Source organism: Poromitra crassiceps (genome assembly GCF_964638095.1).
Source record: "Poromitra crassiceps genome assembly, chromosome: 7".
NCBI lineage: Eukaryota > Metazoa > Chordata > Actinopteri > Beryciformes > Melamphaidae > Poromitra > Poromitra crassiceps.
The window spans coordinates 56,734,096-56,754,818 of record NC_139628.1 but is presented as its reverse complement, the minus strand read 5'-3'; the positions used below and the strand labels follow the sequence as shown (position 1 = coordinate 56,754,818).

Here is a 20,723-nt window from a genome sequence, read left to right as displayed (position 1 = left end):
AGTAGGTAGGCTCTGTCTGTCGCAATAAAACCCAAGTGGGCGCTCTTGAGTGTTATGTTGTTGCTTTTATACAACAGTAACCAAAGCATGTGTTCTGTCTGAGTGAGTGAGTGAGTGAGTGAGTGAGTGAGATTTACATATATTTTATCTTCTCTTATATAAAAGGGAGTAAGTGGGTTCTGCGCATGCCAATAGAGCAGGCGAGGCCACGCAGCAGCTGAGCTGTGGGCAAGGCCGCGCAGCATATGGGTTGTAAGGCAGGCGAGGGCGTGTAGCGGCCGAGCTAGTGACCCTAGGGATCGAGCGCACGTAGCGCAAGAGATTTCTAGTTATATAAAATGGGGAAGTCCTTTGTGTGTGTGTGTGTGTGTGTGTGTGTGTGTGTGTGTGTGTGTGTGTGTGTGTGTGTATGTGTGTGTGTGTGTGTGTGTGTGCGTGCGTGCGTGAAATGCTACTCACATCTGGCAGGCTGGCGACCCAGAGAGCCACTTGAGGTTTGCTTCAGAGAGCCTGGGAATGAAAGTGAATGAGTTCCTCTGTTCTTACCACAGGGGGACAGAAAACTTTCAATGTCACGTCCACTGACAATAGTCTGGTGCTGCTCGGAGTAGCTTCCATTTTGAACGCTTTGAAATGTCGACGCTGCTTAAGTTGGAGCAGCTAAATGGGTCAGGTCACTATGATTAGAAATGAGATCGAGATGTATGGCGCTCTGGCTCTGAAAGCAGCAGTAGCCGTCTCTGATAATGTGTCTTATTGGAGAGTTGCAGGACAAAACAAAGACCTACTGCGCATAGTACAGTTTGTGGGAAAATACTCCTATTCCAACTATACCAACAAACATGGCTTCTGCTTCATTTATCTTTCTCACATGAATACACTTGTTACCCATTCAGGTCCCTGAGAACCAAACTCGCCTGGGAGTTTTCTCAACTATCTGGGAAGCGTTTCTGGCCCACTTTGACGATGTTAAGAAGAATGACGGGTGACTGAGGTCGGGGGTGATGGTTGGCTTGTCCGGCTGGTGTCTTGTGGAGCCCTTGCGTGAGATCCCAAGCACTTTATCTATAACATACATACATAAGCGCCTTGAGCAGCTGGTAGCACCACATTGCAATGTTCAATGTCAATGATGTATGTATGCTCATCCTTCCCCCTGTGTCTGAGCCTGTCTGTCTTGTATTGTTTCATAAAAAATTGAAAATAAAATATTGGGGGAAAAAAGAAGAAAAAAAAACGTGTTACCCAGAGACAAACCTGTCACATAAGTCTAGCAATATTTGCTACTTAAAAGTGACGATGTTGATTGGTAGAGTTCTTTCTCAGCACAGTCCATGCTGTTCCTCATATAGCAGGTCTGGAAAGTTGGGCAAAAATGAATGCAAGGTCATTGGGGTCACGCTCCTGTATGTACAAGCTGACTGAAGCTCACTGAAATGTCCTTTGTGTGACTGTGTGTGTGTGTGTGTGTGTGTGTGTGTGTGTGTGTGTGTGTGTGTGTGTGTGTGTGTGTGTGTGTGTGTGAGACTGTGGAGGACATGTCAGTGAGCCTCAGGCAGCTTGTACATACAGGAGCGTGACCCCATTGACCTTGCATTTGTTTTTGGGGAAAGAAAAACGTTGCAGAGCTGCTATATGAGGAACAGCGCTGAGAAATAACTCCACCAATCAACATCACAGACTAAAAAGAAAAGAAAAGAACTATCCCTTTAATTTCTGCCTGCTGCAGCACCTTGCTTACACACAAATGTCTTAGTTCTTCACTGAAATGTGAACAGCGCTGAGTGTTCATAGCAAGTGCACAGTAGACTTGTACCCTCTTGCTGTGTTAACCAGCCTACAATCATCTAAGAAAAAGAAAATAAATAAAAATGAGAACGGTTTGGAGCGCTCATGTTATTTCACATGAATGATGTATGAACACCTTATTGAGCCCAGCCAGGCTGTGTTAGTGACAGATCTCATGTAGGTCCTTCACTCACTCAGCTGATAGTGGAGAACATGGAGAGAAGACCAACCGAAGCGGAATCTAAAAACTGATATAGCAGCATACCGATAGCTATAGCTACCACCCTGACAACAAAAAACAGCTGTTTCTTCCACATGACGTTGCCTATAAAAAGTTACCGAGAGAGAGAAAATGACCAAAATAGACTTTTTATTTGAGTGTATTTCTTTGAATATCCGTGAAGCTTACCTACCTTGTTTAATAGATGAAAGTCGTACAGAAAACCCAAGCAAACACCCGAAGCCGTGGTCCACCTCAGTGCAATGTTGGTACTGGCAGCGCGTAGTAGTAGTAGTAGTAGTAGTAGTAGAGTAGTACCAGCTCCAAATGTAAACAAAACACCCACCCCCCCTTTTCGCTACACTTTCGCCACACTGGCCAATTTCCGCATCTGATCACGTGGTCTGCTCGCCTCGCCAGTGGGTTTTTAAGAATCGAGGATTATTATTTTGTTTCCTGCATGCGCATAGACAAATGTGTATAATAGATGCTCCGCTCACCCAACACACGTCTGAACCGCCCCTCTCTCAAGCACGCACTGGTCTGGTGGTCAAACTGATCGTCAAAACAAGCCTGCCTTTTCCCTCCAGTCACTGCTGTACGTTTTTGGGAAGATGTCGCCTCCCTGTGGTTTTGTTTATTTGTGCATGCCTACCAGCACCAAGCAAGATGTCTCAAAATGCTGCACAATATAGACAGTTTTAACTTGACAACAATAACAACCGTCACAACCCACCTGAATATCCGGTTTACTTCCTGTATACATAGCTGAGCGCAGGCTGATATTCGGCTCATATTAAATGTTAACGTTAGGCCGTGTCTCCGACGGACACATTAAAACAAGGTAGCCTATTTCGGTCTTTATGTCTTGTAGTAGTAGTAGTTGTTGTTGTTGTTGTTGTTGTTGTTGTTGATAGTTGCCATAACAACCACCCCTGTCGGAAAGACGTGCACACGCTGAGTAGGAAGACTCAGGTAAGAGCCGGCTTTTAGACCTAGACGTGAAAATGGCACAGTGTAAAATGGGAAATGCGTGACGTTCGCCGGGCGCTAATGTGCTCAGTATGAGCGAGAAGCGCCCGGCTAGCGGGGTAAGGTCAGACAGACATACAGCAGTTACGCTTGCTAGCCTGCATGAAAGACGCCAGTGTGTTTATGTTTTTAATATAGTCATATCTATGGTTTATAACGCTGCCACTAATCAGAGGCAGAGATGGCCAGGGGTGGGTTATGCCTTCGCCATCATCCGAAAAAAATATCGCTTCCGGTAAGCTAGCTAGCTAATGTTAGCTGCTGGTTGGTTGGCTAACTAGCGATTGTTAGCCGTTAGCTAACATTAACGCATTAACTAGACAAACACAGACATGCAGAGCTCCAAAAACAGAGCAATTTGTGATTTTGTTACTGTAGTTTCTGCAGAGTAACGTCCATGTACCTTTATGGATTGCACAGGGTTGGTATTGAAAGGGATCTGACGGATAGTGCAGTAACAGTCAGCAGCAGCAGAGCCACTGGGGGGAGGAAGTCCATATATGGTCCATCCGGTCATGGGGCACAGCGATTGGCTGGCTCAGATTCAAATCTGAGTCAGCCAATCGCGTTGTCCAACGCTGTTTGGGACGTGTATAAAAGGCCACCGCTGACCGGGGTGGGTGGGGGGAACCAGAGGAGAGGGGGAGAGGAGGGGAGAACCGGAGGAGAGGGGGAGAAGAGGAGGGGAGAGGGGGAGAGGAGAAGAGGAGAGGGAGAGGGGAGGAGGGCAGAACCAGAGGAGAGGGGGAGAAGAGGGGGGAGAGGGGGAGAGAAGAGGAGGGGAGAGAGGGGAGGAGAGGAGGGGAGAACCAGAGGAGAGGGGAGAGGAGGGCAGAACCAGAGGAGAGAGGGGGAGAAGAGGGGGGGAGAGGGGGAGAGAAGAGGAGGGGAGAGAGGGGGGGAGGAGAGGAGAGAGGGGGGGGGAGGAGGAGAGGAGGGGAGAACCAGAGGAGAGGGGGAGAGGGGGAGAAGAGAGAGGGGGAGGAGAGGAGAGGGGGAGAAGGGAGAGGAGGGCAGAACCAGAGGAGAGGGGGAGAGGGGAGAGGAGGGCAGAACCAGAGGAGAGGGGGAGAGAAGGGGAGAGGGGGAGAGGAGAGGAGAGGGAGAGGGGAGGAGAGGAGAGGGGGAGAAGAGGAGAGGGGAGACGGGGAGAAGAGGAGGGGGAGAGGAGAGGAGAGAGGGGGAGAAGAGGAGGAGAGAGGGGGAGAGGAGAGGAGGGGAGAGGAGAGGAGAGAGGGGGAGAAGAGGAGAGGGGAGAGGGGGAGAAGAGGAGGGGGAGAGGAGAGGAGAGGAGGAGTGGAGAGGGGGGAGGAGAGGAGGAGGATGGGAGAGGAGAGGGGGAGAGGAGGGGAGAAGAGGAGGGGAGAGGAGAGGAGGATGGGAGAGGAGAGGGGGAGAGGAGAGAGGGGGAGAGGAGGGGAGAAGAGGGGAGGAGAGGGGGGGAGAGGCCAGCAGTCAGCAGCTATGATAGCACGAGCCACTCGGGTGGAGGAAGTCCATATATGGTCCATCCCGTCATGGGGCACAGCGATTGGCTGGCTCAGATTCAAATCTGAGTCAGCCAATCGCGTTGTCCTGCACTGTTTGGGACCGTGTATAAAAGGCCACCGCTGACCGGGGTGGGTGGGGGGAACCAGAGGAGAGGGGGAGAGGGGAGAGGAGGGGAGAACCGGGGGAGAGGAGAGGAGAGGGGGAGAGGGCAGAGGGGGAGAAGGGGGGGGAGAGGAGAGGAGAGGAGAGAGGGGGAGAAGAGGAGGGGAGAGGGGGAGAGGAGAGGAGGGAAGAGGAGAGGGGGAGAGGCCAGCAGTTAGCAGCTATGACAGCACGAGCCACTCGAGGGGAGGAAGTCCATATATGGTCCATCCGGTCATGGGGCATGGGGAGAGGGCAGAGGGGGAGAAGAGGAGAGGAGAAGAGGAGAGGGGGAGAGGAGAGGAGAGAGTGGAGAAGAGGAGGGGAGAGGAGGAGAGGGGCAGAGGCCAGCAGTCAGCAGCTATGATAGCACGAGCCACTCGGGGGGAGGAAGTCCATATATGGTCCATCCGGTCATGGGGCACAGCGATTGGCTGGCTCAGATTCAAATCTGAGTCAGCCAATCACGTTGTCCTGCGCTGTTTGGGACCGTGTATAAAAGGCGACCGCTGACCGGGGTGGGTGGGGGGAACCGGGGGAGAGGGGGAGAAGAGGGGGGGAGGGGGGAGGAGAGAGGGGGAGAAGAGGAGGAGGAGGAGAGAAGAGGAGGGGAGAGGGGGAGAGGAGAGGAGGAGAGCAGAGGAGAGGGGAAGAGGAGCAGAAAGGGAGATAAACAGCGGACACTATTTTCATAGTTAAGCTATGAAGTAGCCTACTTCCCCCCGCAGCATCGTGACATTGAATGAAAGTATAGGCTATAATGGCTCGTTTGAGATGACTTCTGGCTCGCCTGGGAAGCAGGTGAGAGCAGCCGAGTGCAGTCAGCCAATTAGAGGCAGAGAGGGGTGGGTCATGCCTTCGCCTAGCCTTCACCATCATGGGAAAAAAAAGATTGCGTCCCGGAGCTAGCCTGAGAGGCTAAAAAAAGCTACATGTTACAGAGTAAGCTGACTATCAGTACGTTATTGCACGCATAGGCCTATCTTTACATTTAAACGTTTACATAGCAAAAATAAAAAATAGAAATAGAAGTAGGCTATGTCAGTGTTTTCCCCTGAATAGCTGAGAAAGTGGACACTGTCAATAGTTAGCACTGTGAAGCTGATACAATTCAGGTGGCGGTAATGCAACATTTAAGCTTGCCAACCGCCATAAAACACAGAAGAAGAAGCTGAGAAAAAGGAAGTGTTGTGGGGTTGCAGCTGGTGAAAACCGTCTATACCCCTCCAATTATAGTTGATCAAAATTGGCAGACATTATATTTATTTATTTATTATTCTGATGAAGCTGAAGCTTTGGTGTCTGTCTATCATTATACCAGTGTTGGGCAAGTTACTTTCGAAATGTAATATACTACATATTACTAGTAACTTTCATTTGCAAGTAATACGTTACTTTACAATATTACTTTCTGTGTAGAGTAACTCACACTACATTTGCATTACTTTCACCAAAACAACAGCAGCAGCAGAATGGCATCGCTGCCACGGAACCACCCCGAAATATAATTTCAACCGCCTTGAAGTCAGTGTAAACAATCAAAAATTTTAAATGTTATTCTTTTCCTTTGTTATTGTCATCTATAGTGGTTATTTGCTTAAAAACAAATAAGTTTGATTAGGAAATGATTGTATCTTTTTTAAATATGTGCTTTAATTTAATACAATTTTACTCAATTTGTAACTTGAGTTACTTGACAAAGTAACTGGTATAATATTACTGAAATCCTATAAGTAATAAGTTATATTACTGAGTTACTGCTAAAAGTAATATATTACATGTAATATGTTACTTTTGTAATGAGTTACCCCCAACACTGATATTCATTACCAGCCACCATACACTCATGATTACAATCATTACCCCAAGTCACCCCAGGCCCCTTGTTCCTGTGGACGACTTATTGGTGGCCCGTGCAACTTCATTGCTTGTCTTATGAATATCCATGCTCAGATCTCAAAGATTATGCATTTGTTCAATGTATTCGATAACTTATTGTCTGTGACTGACGCTACAATAAGAAATGAATGATATCAAGATTATGCATTTGTCTACACAAGACACATTAAACACCGCCATAGACAGTGGAATGTGGTAAATGTAATATATTTTCATTCTAGTCAAATGAACTTGTGATTTTTGTTCATGTTTTTCCTGTTACATGGTTCTTTCAGAAGTTGTAACGTTTCTCCTGTCTACCAATTCAAGGTCTTTGTCTCCACCTACTGGCCAAGAATGCTTTATTGCTACAGTGGTGCTAAGGGTTTTCAACTTGATGTCATTGTTACTGTATTGTCCAACTTGATTTGCAAACTGAAAAATTAATAAATATTGTTCAAACAAATAGGACCTAATTTTAAAGGTCAGAATTAAGTCAGAATGGCAACAAGTCTTGTACCGATATTGTGGATGATCCAATCAAGAATAAAGAAGTCAGACTAACAGAAAGCTAAACAGAAGTTTAAGATTCAACCTTAAGTCTAAACAGAAGATTAAGACCACTGTATAACAACTGTATATGGAATGTCTTTTATTGACTGGATAAGACGTGTGAAGAAAGTGACCAAAAGGTGACACAAAAACAGGATATAACATAAGGACTGCTGTCATAAAAATGACTGTCATTATCACATCAATGTGTTACAATATAAAACAATACAGAAAAGTAACAGTTTGAAATGGAATAACTACAAAGACACACTGAGTGGAGTGGATTGAAGTGAAATCACACCCAATACTGATTTTGAACAAAACCGCACAAACGTTGGTATCCATCAGGAGAGGCTACTACCAGAGAACAGAAAGGCTGCAAATATCTTTGTGTTTAAAAAAAAAAAGTCTACTGTGAATAGGGCAGTTCATTACTGAGGTAAGTTTCAACAAGCATTGGTCCATTATATAAACTCTCCCAAGTCGATCTATATACTGTAGGTAAAAATGACCTAATTAGAACATGGCATTATGTAAGATACACACAGTGGAAACAATGTATGACCCCATATTTTAAAATAAAAAAGTGTTCCCAAATAGATTTTGTCAGTTCAACATTTCCATGAGACAATTAGGCAAGCTGAATATAACGCACACATTATTAAAGTGCAAAACTTACCAGTGAAGTAGAAGTCTAAAAAACATTCCAATTCCAAATTGGCCACTAACAGTTGCAGAAACATTGAAATAATAATTTAAGACATTTGTTATAATTTGGGTTTTTGGTGACAAAGGCTTGTGTGATCTGGGCACAGAGAGCACACAGACATCTTGGATCTATCTACAGTTTAGAGCTTGTGGCTTTACTGCTTGGCGGTGAGATGCCTGGGAAATTAAAACAGCAGATTTGCATAAGGTATGTATAAAGAAACAACGTTAGAAAGGAAGAGCTCAAGGATAAGGAGGTATGTGTGTATGACGTGTGTTGTATACATGTTCAAAACATAAACAACATGGCAGACACATCCTTCCATTTGGACCAGACGGGGCTCCAGAACCGGCCGGGGCGGGGGACTTAGCTGTCATTGCCGAAGACGGTGTTGAGCTGCTGGGTGACCCTGATGAAGGTGGTCCTGCGGCTCAGCTCCTTCAGCTTGGCTGCCCCCACGTAGGTGCAGGAGGAGCGAACTCCGCCCAGGATGTCTCGTATGGTCACCTCCACCGGGCCTTTGTAAATCACTTCCACTGTCTTCCCCTCAGATGCCCTGTGGGGGGCAGGAGAGAGCGAGATGAGGAGATGCTAGGATTATCCACCCACTCCACGGAGTTGAGTTTTGCTGTTTTTTTTGGTTTTTGCTGAGTTTTTGGTTATCTGCCCCTTCAAGTGTCTTCCCCGGTCACATGTCCACCCCATCACGTATTGGTAGGTTAGGCTAAGCAATACTAAACATTTCTCAGGGGACATTCACACCCAAAGCGCTTTTGGAGCTGCCAGCATCATTCTGCAATTCATTCTCTATGTAGGGACGTGCTAAACGTGCTCCTCTTTTAATGAACGCACCTGGCGTTTAGCGTCTGTTGTTTTTGGAGGAGCGCTGTGGGCGTTTTAAAGCTGAAAAAAGTTGAACATTAGAGGAAAAGCGCACTGCTCGTCTTTGCCACTCCTCCTACCTTTTCTCCTCCCGAGGGATCCTCGACCTCCGCTGCTGCAAGAATTGGCAATAATCTGGCTTTCATGTTGACAGTGAACAACATCAAACAGACAAAACTAGCTGGCTACCGTCCGTGTGGTCGTTGTGTTCTGATCTGTACTGCACGCGACTACAGGGGGGGGAAAAAAACGCTGCGTGCGCTGTGTTTTGTGCACAACGAAAGCGCTCTCAACATGATTCTCATAGCGTTCTGACTGAAAAAAATGCTTTTGGTGTGAATGTCCCCTCAATCTGCAGCTATTGAAGAGAGACAAAATATCATGTACATTTGTAATGGAGGGCACATTTATAAAATGAAACTACAGCTAAACCCAGGGCTCTCGGGGGGCCTTGTAGGTTTTGGAGCACCAGGACCTAAAAAGGTTCGTTGGCTTCAAGTGTCTGGCAAAGGAAAAGAAGTAGGAAGGAAATTTCAAAATGTGAAAGTAGTAAACCTTTGACAACAATAACTGGGGTCACATGGTGTGACCTCTGACCTGTACTCAGCCACGCCCCCAGCGTGCTTCTTCATGGCCGTGTCGGAGCTCATGCCGTAGAACAGCTTGTATTTCTTGCCGTTCTTCTCGATGACCTCGCCGCCGCTCTCTGAGTGGCCGGCCAGCATGCCGCCCAGCATCACAAAGTCCGCCCCCGCGCCTGAGGGTCGCACAGAGACAGCCAATCAGATGAGGGTCGCACAGAGACAGCCAATCAGATGAGGGTCGCACAGAGACAGCCAATCAGATGAGGGTCGCACAGAGACAGCCAATCAGATGGCGCCATGTTTCAAGAGACTTCTCTCAGGAACATGTGTGGAATAATGGAAGAATGTGTGTGTTATGTTTTGGAATTCGAGTGCAATAGAGCTCAACGGTCACGTGACGTCTCTTGCCCCAGAAGTGAATTCCCCGTTCATTTTCTCCACAGACATTTAGAGAAATCCTCATATCACGAGTTTTAAGGCTCGAACCAAGCCGACCAGTCTCGCAGAGAATCTGGATGGAATTTTCGATCTTTTTTTCCCTGCATTTATTTTTTGTTTTTTTTTGCTGAAAGTGAAATGTTTCATGGTCACTCACGATTCTCTGGAAGACTCTGGAAGCCTTACAACTCATGATATAAGGATTTCCCGAAATGTCTATGGAGAAAATGAATGGGGAATTCACTTCTGGGGCAAGAGAAGTCACATGACTGTTGAGCTGTATTTGAAAACACTAAAACCCACCAAATGCCTTTGACACATCTCCTGGGCAAGTACATCCTCCATCCTACATGAAGGAGACAGGAAGAAATGGAGAGGAAGACTCTGCTATGAGTGCACATCTATGTTGTTTAGTTTAGGTCCTAAACTAATATATATATATATATATATATATATATACATGCTGTACAGTATAGTGTATATAACAGCAGCACGGAGAAGATAGCATAAGGCTGCATATTCTCAGGGTGAAATATACTTCTGAGAAACAAATCACAATGACCTTTGACCTTTGGAACAGTCATGACAGAATGAATCATGGCATGCAGAGAGAGATGCAGGACAGGCTATCAACCATCAGTACTTGCATGAGTCTAAAATAAACAAAACAAAACATATTTTACAGTCTGTATACTAGATACAGACTGTAGACTATAGTCTGTATACTAGATACAGATTGTAGACTATACAGTGTATAGACTACATACAGTACACCGTGTGAAGATAGACGAGTAGAGGAGAATGGGAAGGGTCAGGATTCTGATTTTGAGTTTTCAATGAGAGTTGCAGAAAATCCTGATTTAGACGAAAGCGTATTTTACAGAACAGAGAGACTGACAGAGATGATGTGGCCGCCCAGGCCGTGGGCTGCGTCTGCACACTCGATCACAGCGCTCAGCTGGGGGTATCCCACACCGGTCTTCTTACGAGTAGTGCATACAGAGCCTGTTGAGAAAGTCACAAGGAAGACAGGATGAGTAAGACTGCTTTACCCACCTGGGGCCGGTTGCACCAACTGGGGCCGGTTGCACCAATGGTCTTACACTGGTCTTAAGCTAAGTTGGTCGTAACTTTACGACCTAACAGCTACGCCGGTTGCACCAAGACGGCTTAAGCCTTCTTTTCACTACGCCCAGGCGTAAGAGTTACGCCTGGTCAGGAGGAGGCGTAGAGCCTGCCTGTAACAGAGATCTCCGTGTCTTATCAGCGGAGACCATTTTGAGTCCTTACCCTCATCGTCGTAACACAGCCAGTCCATCAGTCTCCATCTTTTGAAGCATGATGTTAGATTACAACGAGCTAGTTGTGTGGCTTAGCCTTCCAAAATGTTGCCGTTAATTTTTTAGAATTTAATACATAGAATTGGGAACGTTACATTCAATTTCATTCAGACTGTCTTTCTGGCTCAATCGCCGCCATTTTCCCCCCGGAGCGAGGGAGGGTGGGAGGGAGAGTAGGTTGTTTATTTGTGCATGCTTACCAGCACCAAGCAAGATGTCTCAAAATGCTGCACAATATAGACAGTTTTAACTTGACAACAATAACAACCGTCACAACCCACCTGAATATCCGGTTTACTTCCTGTATACATAGCTGAGCGCAGGCTGATATTCGGCTCATATTAAATGTTAACGTTAGGCCGTGTCTCCGACAGACACATTAAAACAAGGTAGCCTATTTCGGTCTTTATGTCTTGTAGTAGTAGTAGTTGTTGTTGTTGTTGATAGTTGCCATAACAACCACCCCTGTCGGAAAGACGTGCACACGCTGAGTAGGAAGACTCAGGTAGGAGCCGGCTTTTAGACCTAGACGTGAAAATGGCACAGTGTAAAATGGGAAATGCATGACGTTCGCCGGGCGCTAATGTGCTCAGTATGAGCGAGAAGCGCCCGGCTAGCGGGGTAAGGTCAGACAGACATACAGCAGTTACGCTTGCTAGCCTGCATGAAAGACGCCAGTGTGTTTATGTTTTTAATATAGTCATATCTATGGTTTATAACGCTGCCACTAATCAGAGGCAGAGATGGCCAGGGGTGGGTTATGCCTTCGCCATCATCTGAAAAAAATATTGCTTCCGGTAAGCTAGCTAGCTAATGTTAGCTGCTGGTTGGTTGGCTAACTAGCGATTGTTAGCCGTTAGCTAACATTAACGCATTAACTAGACAAACACAGACATGCAGAGCTCCAAAAACAGAGCAATTTGTGATTTTGTTACTGTAGTTTCTGCAGAGTAACGTCCATGTACCTTTATGGATTGCACAGGGTTGGTATTGAAAGGGATCTGACGGATAGTGCAGTAACAGTCAGCAGCTATGATAGCAGAGCCACTGGGGGTAGGAAGTCGGGGGGAGGAAGTCCATATATGGTCCATCCGGTCATGGGGCACAGCGATTGGCTGGCTCAGATTCAAATCTGAGTCAGCCAATCGCGTTGTCCGGCGCTGTTTGGGACGTGTATAAAAGGCCACCGCTGACCGGGGTGGGTGGGGGGAACCGGAGGAGAGGGGGAGAGGAGGGGAGAACCGGAGGAGAGGGGGAGAAGAGGAGGGGAGAGGAGAGGAGAAGAGGAGAGGGAGAGGGGAGGAGAGGAGGGCAGAACCAGAGGAGAGGGGGAGAAGAGGGGGGGAGAGGGGGAGAGAAGAGGAGGGGAGAGAGGGGAGGAGGAGAGGAGAGGAGAAGAGGAGAGGGAGAGGGGAGGAGAGGAGGGCAGAACCAGAGGAGAGGGGGGGAGAGGGGGAGAGAAGAGGAGGGGAGAGAGGGGAGGAGAGGAGGGGAGAACCAGAGGAGAGGGGAGAGGAGGGCAGAACCAGAGGAGAGAGGGGGAGAAGAGGGGGGGGGGGGAGGGGGAGAGAAGAGGAGGGGAGAGAGGGGGGGAGGAGAGGAGAGGGGGGGAGAGGAGGAGAGAACCAGAGGAGAGGGGGAGAGAGGGGGAGAAGAGAGAGGGGGAGGAGAGGAGAGGGGGAGAAGGGAGAGGAGGGCAGAACCAGAGGAGAGGGGGAGAGGGGAGAGGAGGGCAGAACCAGAGGAGAGGGGGAGAGAAGGGGGGAGGAGAGGAGAGGGGGAGAAGGGAGAGGAGGGCAGAACCAGAGGAGAGGGGGAGAGGGGAGAGGAGGGCAGAACCAGAGGAGAGGGGGAGAGAAGGGGAGAGGGGGAGAAGAGAGGGGGAGAGGAGAGGAGAGGGAGAGGGGAGGAGAGGAGAGGGGGAGAAGAGGAGAGGGGAGAGGGGGAGAAGAGGAGGGGGAGAGGAGAGGAGAGAGGGGGAGAAGAGGATGGGAGAGGAGAGGAGAGAGGGGGAGAAGAGGAGAGGGGAGAGGGGGAGAAGAGGAGGGGGAGAGGAGAGGAGGGGAGAGGAGAGGAGGAGTGGAGAGGAGGAGGATGGGAGAGGAGAGGGGCAGAGGAGGGGAGAAGAGGAGAGGAGGATGGGAGAGGAGAGGGGGAGAGGAGAGGAGAGGGGGAGATGAGGGGAGAAGAGGAGGGGAGAGGAGAGGAGGATGGGAGAGGAGAGGGGGAGAGGAGGAGAGGGGGAGAAGAGGAGGGGAGAGAGGGAGAGGAGAGGAGGAGAGGAGGGGAGAAAAGGAGAGGGGGGGAGAGGCCAGCAGTCAGCAGCTATGATAGCACGAGCCACTCGGGTGGAGGAAGTCCATATATGGTCCATCCCGTCATGGGGCACAGCGATTGGCTGGCTCAGATTCAAATCTGAGTCAGCCAATCGCGTTGTCCTGCGCTGTTTGGGACCGTGTATAAAAGGCCACCGCTGACCGGGGTGGGTGGGGGGAACCAGAGGAGAGGGGGAGAGGGGAGAGGAGGGGAGAACCGGGGGAGAGGAGAGGAGAGGGGGAGAGGGCAGAGGGGGAGAAGGGGGGGGGAGAGGAGAGGGGAGAGGGGGAGAGGAGAGAGGGGGAGAAGAGGAGGGGAGAGGGGGAGAGGAGAGGAGGGAAGAGGAGAGGGGGAGAGGCCAGCAGTCAGCAGCTATGACAGCACGAGCCACTCGAGGGGAGGAAGTCCATATATGGTCCATCCGGTCATGGGGCATGGGGAGAGGGCAGAGGGGGAGAAGAGGAGAAGAGGAGAGGAGAGGGGAGAGGGGGAGAGGAGAGAGGGGGAGAAGAGGAGGGGAGAGGGGGAGAGGAGAGGAGGGAAGAGGAGAGGGGGAGAGGCCAGCAGTCAGCAGCTATGACAGCACGAGCCACTCGAGGGGAGGAAGTCCATATATGGTCCATCCGGTCATGGGGCATGGGGAGAGGGCAGAGGGGGAGAAGAGGAGAAGAGGAGAGGGGAGAGGGGGAGAGGAGAGGAGAGAGGGGGAGAAGAGGAGGGGAGAGGAGGAGAGGGGAGAGGGGGAGAGGAGAGGAGAGAGGGGAGAGGGGGAGAGGAGGAGAGGGGGAGAGGCCAGCAGCCAGCAGCTATGATAGCACGAGCCACTCGGGGGGAGGAAGTCCATATATGGTCCATCCGGTCATGGGGCACAGCGATTGGCTGGCTCAGATTCAAATCTGAGTCAGCCAAACACGTTGTCCTGCGCTGTTTGGGACCGTGTATAAAAGGCGACCGCTGACCGGGGTGGGTGGGGGGAACCGGGGGAGAGGGGGAGAAGAGGGGGGGAGGGGGGAGGAGAGAGGGGGAGAAGAGGAGGAGGAGGAGAGAGGGGGAGAGGAGAGGAGAGGAGGAGAGAAAAGGAGAGAGGGGGAGAGAAGAGGAGGGGAGAGGGAGAGAGGGGGAGAGGAGAGGAGGAGAGCAGAGGAGAGGGGAAGAGGAGCAGAAAGGGAGATAAACAGCGGACACTATTTTCATAGTTAAGCTATGAAGTAGCCTACTTCCCCCCGCAGCATCGTGACATTGAATGAAAGTATAGGCTATAATGGCTCGTTTGAGATGACTTCTGGCTCGCCTGGGAAGCAGGCGAGAGCAGCTGAGTGCAGTCAGCCAATTAGAGGCAGAGAGGGGCGGGTCATGCCTTCGCCTAGCCTTCACCATCATGGGAAAAAAAAGATTGCGTCCCGGAGCTAGCCTGAGAGGCTAAAAAAAGCTACATGTTACAGAGTAAGCTGACTATCAGTACGTTATTGCACGCATAGGCCTATCTTTACATTTAAACGTTTACATAGCAAAAATAAAAAATAGAAATAGAAGTAGGCTATGTCAGTGTTTTCCCCTGAATAGCTGAGAAAGTGGACACTGTCAATAGTTAGCACTGTGAAGCTGATACAATTCAGGTGGTGGTAATGCAACATTTAAGGATGCCAACCGCCATAAAACACAGAAGAAGAAGCTGAGAAAAAGGAAGTGTTGTGGGGTTGCAGCTGGTGAAAACCGTCTATACCCCTCCAATTATAGTTGATCAAAATTGGCAGACATTATATTTATTTATTTATTTATTTATTATTCTGATGAAGCTGAAGCTTTGGTGTCTGTCTATCATTATACCAGTGTCGGGCAAGTTACTTTCGAAATGTAATATACTACATATTACTAGTAACTTTCATTTGCAAGTAATACGTTACTTTACAATATTACTTTCTGTGTAGAGTAACTCACACTACATTTGCATTACTTTCACCAAAACAACAGCAGCAGCAGAATGGCATCGCTGCCACGGAACCATCCCGAAATATAATTTCAACCGCCTTGAAGTCAGTGTAAACAATCAAAAATTTTAAATGTTATTCTTTTCCTTTGTTATTGTCATCTATAGTGGTTATTTGCTTAAAAACAAATAAGTTTGATTAGGAAATGATTGTATCTTTTTTAAATGTGCTTTAATTTAATACAATTTTACTCAATTTGTAACTTGAGTTACTTGACAAAGTAACTGGTATAATATTACTGAAATCCTATAAGTAATAAGTTATATTACTGAGTTACTGCTAAAAGTAATATATTACATGTAATATGTTACTTTTCTAATGAGTTACCCCCAACACTGATATTCATTACCAGCCACCATACACTCATGATTACAATCATTACCCCAAGTCACCCCAGGCCCCTTGTTCCTGTGGACGACTTATTGGTGGCCCGTGCAACTTCATTGCTTATTGTCTTATGAATATCCATGCTCAGATCTCAAAGATTATGCATTTGTTCAATGTATTCGATAACTTATTGTCTGTGACTGACGCTACAATAAGAAATGAATGATATGAAGATTATGCATTTGTCTACACAATACACATTAAAATATACATAGACAGTGGAATGTGGTAAATGTAATATATTTTCATTCTAGTCAAATGAACTTGTGATTTTTGTTCATGTTTTTCCTGTATATGAGTTACATGGTTCTTTCAGAAGTTGTAATGTTACTCCTGTCTACCAGTCCACGGTCTTTATCTCCACCTACTGGCCAAGAATGCTTCATTGCTACAGTGGTGCTAAGGGTTTTCAACTTGATGTCATTGTTACTGTATTGTCCAACTTGATTTGCAAACTGAAAAATTAATAAATATTGTTCAAACAAATAGGACCTAATTTTAAAGGTCAGAATTAAGTCAGAATGGCAACAAGTCTTGTACCGATATTGTGGATGATCCAATCAAGAATAAAGAAGTCAGACTAACAGAAAGCGAAACAGAAGTTTAAGATTCAACCTTAAGTCTAAACAGAAGATTAAGACCACTGTATAACAACTGTATATATGGAATGTCTTTTATTGACTGGATAAGACGTGTGAAGAAAGTGACCAAAAGGTGACACAAAAACAGGATATAACATAAGGACTGCTGTCATAAAAATGACTGTCATTATCACATCAATGTGTTACAATATAAAACAATACAGAAAAGTAACAGTTTGAAATGGAATAACTACAAAGACACACTGAGTGGAGTGGATTGAAGTGAAATCACACCCAATACTGATTTTGAACAAAACCGCACAAACGTTGGTATCCATCAGGAGAGGCTACTACCAGAGAACAGAAAGGCTGTAAATATCTTTGTGTTTAAAAAAAAAGTCTACTGTGAATAGGGCAGTTCATTACTGAGGTAAGTTTCAACAAGCATTGGTCCATTACTGTATATAAACTCTCCCAAGTCGATCTATATACTGTAGGTAAAAATGAACTAATTAGAACATGGCATTATGTAAGATACACACAGTGGAAACAATGTATGACCCCATATTTTAAAATAAAAAAAGTGTTCCCAAATAGATTTTGTCAGTTCAACATTTCCATGAGACAATTAGGCAAGCTGAATATAACGCACACATTATTAAAGTGCAAAACTTACCAGTGAAGTAGAAGTCTAAAAAACATTCCAATTCCAAATTGGCCACTAACAGTTGCAGAAACATTGAAATAATAATTTAAGACATTTGTTATAATTTGGGTTTTTGGTGACAAAGGCTTGTGTGATCTGGGCACAGAGAGCACACAGCCATCTTGGATCTATCTACAGTTTAGAGCTTGTGGCTTTACTGCTTGGCGGTGAGATGCCTGGGAAATTAAAACAGCAGATTTGCATAAGGTATGTATAAAGAAACAACGTTAGAAAGGAAGAGCTCAAGGATAAGGAGGTATGTGTGTATGACGTGTGTTGTATACATGTTCAAAACATAAACAACATGGCAGACACATCCTTCCATTTGGACCAGGCGGGCTCCAGAACCGGCCGGGGCGGGGGACTTAGCTGTCATTGCCGAAGACGGTGTTGAGCTGCTGGGTGACCCTGATGAAGGTGGTCCTGCGGCTCAGCTCCTTCAGCTTGGCTGCCCCCACGTAGGTGCAGGAGGAGCGAACTCCGCCCAGGATGTCTCGTATGGTCACCTCCACCGGGCCTTTGTAAATCACTTCCACTGTCTTCCCCTCAGATGCCCTGTGGGGGGCAGGAGAGAGCGAGATGAGGAGATGCTAGGATTATCCACCCACTCCACGGAGTTGAGTTTTGCTGTTTTTTTGGTTTTCGCTGAGTTTTTGGTTATCTGCCCCTTCAAGTGTCTTCCCCGGTCACATGTGTGTGTGTGTGTGTGTGTGTGTGTGTGCAGGGGCGGACTGGGATCATAATTCAGGCCGGGCATTAGATACCAAGCAGGCCAGGCCGATACGGTCCGACGCGTGAACAATTTGGTCCGTTTGAAGCCCAATTTGGGCCGTTTGAAGCAAGATTTAGTGAATATAATGCTAACGCGATGATAGATGTTACCTATTTGTTCACTAATAGAAACATCAACATTGCCTAGATAACTGCAAGTATAATATGAAGAAGTAAAACCAAAAACATGCCTCTGTACAAACGCTTCACAGCAAATCTTATTTAAGGAAGAGTGATCAGATCGTGCATACTGCGTTATTCTCCACACAGGCTTAAAGTCCCTGGAAACCAAAATCCACAAAAACGTTCTAACTATGTTATTTAGGGTCTTATGTTAGTAATTGTGTCCCTCAGAAATTATTATACTGTAGCGAATCAGTGTTACACATACAGTGGTGAGCAATGGAAGTGTCTCGACTACAGATAGGAACTGATGTGTGGGAGTGTTACTGGGGGGAACACTATGCTTGTGGGAGACTTCCGGGGGAGACTGAGCATGCGTGGGCAGTCTCCGGTTACCGCCTAGAGTGAAGCAGCTAGCTATGAGCGTGACAACCGCCAAGAGTTGGAATTATGAATAACTGTGAATAAAGAACCCTGTACCAGCAAGAAGCCTCTGCCTCTTCAATACCAGGAACGCTACATTGGCGTCAGAAGTTAAAACGGTGAATATTGCCTCCAGAATCGGCGAGATGGTGAACAAGTTCCTGAAGAAAGAGCGGAGAAGACTCAAACGAGAGGCGGGAAAAGAAAGAGCCGGGGCAGACAGCCAGGTGTCCGAAGAGGAGGATGACTGGGTAGACGCAGCCGCTACTACAGAGACCCAAGCGGAGCAGACAGTAGGAAGCCGGGTGCTGGTGAGAGTGAAGACCGAGCCTGTCGACGTCGCCGCCGTAGCCATGGAGGCTGTGCCGCGGCCCGGCGAGGCTAGCCTGCGGGCCAGTGACCAGGACGGGGCGCGGACCGAGGCGACAAGGGACGGCGGCCGCCGAGGAAAGAAGGAAGTGACGCCGCCGAAATACAACGGTAAAGGCGAGTGGGAGCCATATTGCACGATGTTTAACGTAGCAGCGGACATGAATGGCTGGTCGAGGGAGGAGAGAGCCAGCCACCTAGTGATGTCCCTCGAAGGCGAAGCTATAACGTGTGTGGCGGCAATGTCAGATACAAAAGACTTAGACGTTGTGATGGCGACCCTGAGGAGGCGTTTCGGCCAATGCAAAGAAGAAGGCATTATGGTCGCGGAACTGTGTAACAGGCGTAGACGACCAGGGGAGACGCTGCAGGCACTGGCAACAGACATTGAGATCCTCAGCCGGCGTGTATACAGCCGGTTGCCGCCAGAAGCACTGGATGAGTTAGCCAGGAATTACTTTATACAGGCAATCGTGCCGCGAGGTCTAAGAGATCAAGTAATGCTGCAACGGCCAAAGACACTAGAAGTAGCGCTGGAGTTGGCGTTTGAAAGAGAGACAGTGGAGGGCTGGGCCATGGACAGCGATGTGGGGAGAGCTGTCCCCATGGTGAGAATGGCAGCGGAGAGCCCGCTACAAGAAGAGCCAGCGTGGAAGATGGCATTGGCAGAGCAAGGCAACATGGTGAAAGAACTGTCCGAGTCAGTGCAGCAGCTAAAAGAACAACTGCTCCGCAGCGCGACTCTGCAGCCCAACCCCGCTCGGCAGCCCACCCCGCGGAACAATAGCTGGGGCAGAGGGAGAGTGATCTGCTGGGGCTGTGGACGCCCCGGACATCGGGAAGCAGAGTGCCGCCGGAGAACGTGGAACCAGGGAAACGGCACAGGGCCCGTCCAGATGGGGCGAGACGGGTCTCCGATGTCACATTCCCCGTAGCCACGTCGTCGCAGGAGGGAGCCCACCGACAGCAACGGGGAGGTGGGGCTCCGCCTTCCTAGTAGTAGACATCGCCGGAGCTGTCAGCATGCAGAGCGGGCCGCGCACGATGAACGGCTGCCATGTTCCAGTCTACCTACAGGGGAGATACTGTGTCACCCTTGTGGACACGGGGTGTACGGCAACGCTGGTGAACGCCAACATGATGCCCGAGGGGACGCGTCTGGAGCAGCCAACAGCATAGCTGCTAAGAACAGTATCCGGTGAGTTGATGCCAATGAGGGGAAGGGGGTACATAATGATAACAGTGGGGGGACAGACAGTGAACTTTCCCGTGTGGGTAGTAGAAATGGCGGGGCCCTGCATCCTGGGGGAGGACTACTTGACGCTAAACCAATGCACAGTAGACCTAGGGAAGAGCACATTGACATTTGCAGGGGGGCCAGTAGTCCAGATGGGCCACCCTCCCACCGCTCCAGGGGAGCGGCCTAACGTTAATAACATCACTGTATACCGCGTCACCGTAGAGCACGAGCCCCACACAGCAAACCAAGCCCCTACCCCAACCCAGACCCCTGTCCTGCACCAAACCCCTCCCCAAAACCATGCCCCTGGCCCACCTCTGAACACTTGCCCTCAGCCACCGCTACAGGCGGAGGGGGAGACCGAGAGGTTAGAGATGCTGAGGGGATTGCACCAACGCCAGAGTGAGGGTTTAGAACCCCAACAGAGCGATGAACTGTGGCGAGTACTAGAAGAATATAAGGACATTTTCGCGATGTCGGATGATGAGCTAGGCTGTACCCACCTGGTGGAACACGAAATAGACACTGAGGGGGCGCGGCCCGTCAGGTCGTATCCCCGTCGAGTCCCAGCAGCGAGGAGGGACATAGCGAACAAAGCTGTAGAGAACATGCTGCGGGCGGGGATCATTGAGCCGTCAGAGACCCGTGGGCGTCGGGGGTAGTGTTGGTGAAGAAGAAAAATAGCTCGAAGATGCGGTTTTGTGTAGACTATAGGGGGCTGAACAAAGTGACTAAAAAAGACGCGTACCTGATGCCCATCATCG

General features: G+C 48.4%; 2 protein-coding genes across 3 annotated transcripts in view; both read right to left on the bottom strand.

Annotated features, from left to right (window-relative positions):
- adisspb (adipose secreted signaling protein b) overlaps positions 1-2,525 on the bottom strand; it is a 39,649-nt gene extending 37,124 nt beyond the window's left edge. Inside the window, exons 1-2 of one of the 2 annotated variants that reach the window (XM_083640288.1) lie at positions 2,509-2,525; positions 460-510 (exon numbers count right to left, since the gene is read on the bottom strand). The gene's annotated coding sequence lies outside the window, so the exon portion shown is untranslated. Of the gene's footprint in view, positions 1-459; positions 511-2,201; positions 2,462-2,508 lie in introns of those variants that run through there. The other variant, XM_083640287.1, reaches the window with a different exon arrangement.
- A 4,693-nt stretch (positions 2,526-7,218) lies between these two features.
- Positions 7,219-20,718, bottom strand: LOC310779730 (GMP reductase 2-like; the record flags this gene model as incomplete). The annotated part of the gene is made up of 6 exons (XM_083640223.1): positions 7,219-8,367; positions 9,291-9,450; positions 10,019-10,061; positions 10,614-10,720; positions 17,413-17,588; positions 20,708-20,718. 6 exons carry the CDS (start codon positions 20,716-20,718, stop codon positions 8,178-8,180), a joined length of 687 nt encoding a protein of 228 aa, XP_083496349.1. The 3' UTR covers positions 7,219-8,177.
- Positions 20,719-20,723: the final 5 nt, after the last annotated feature.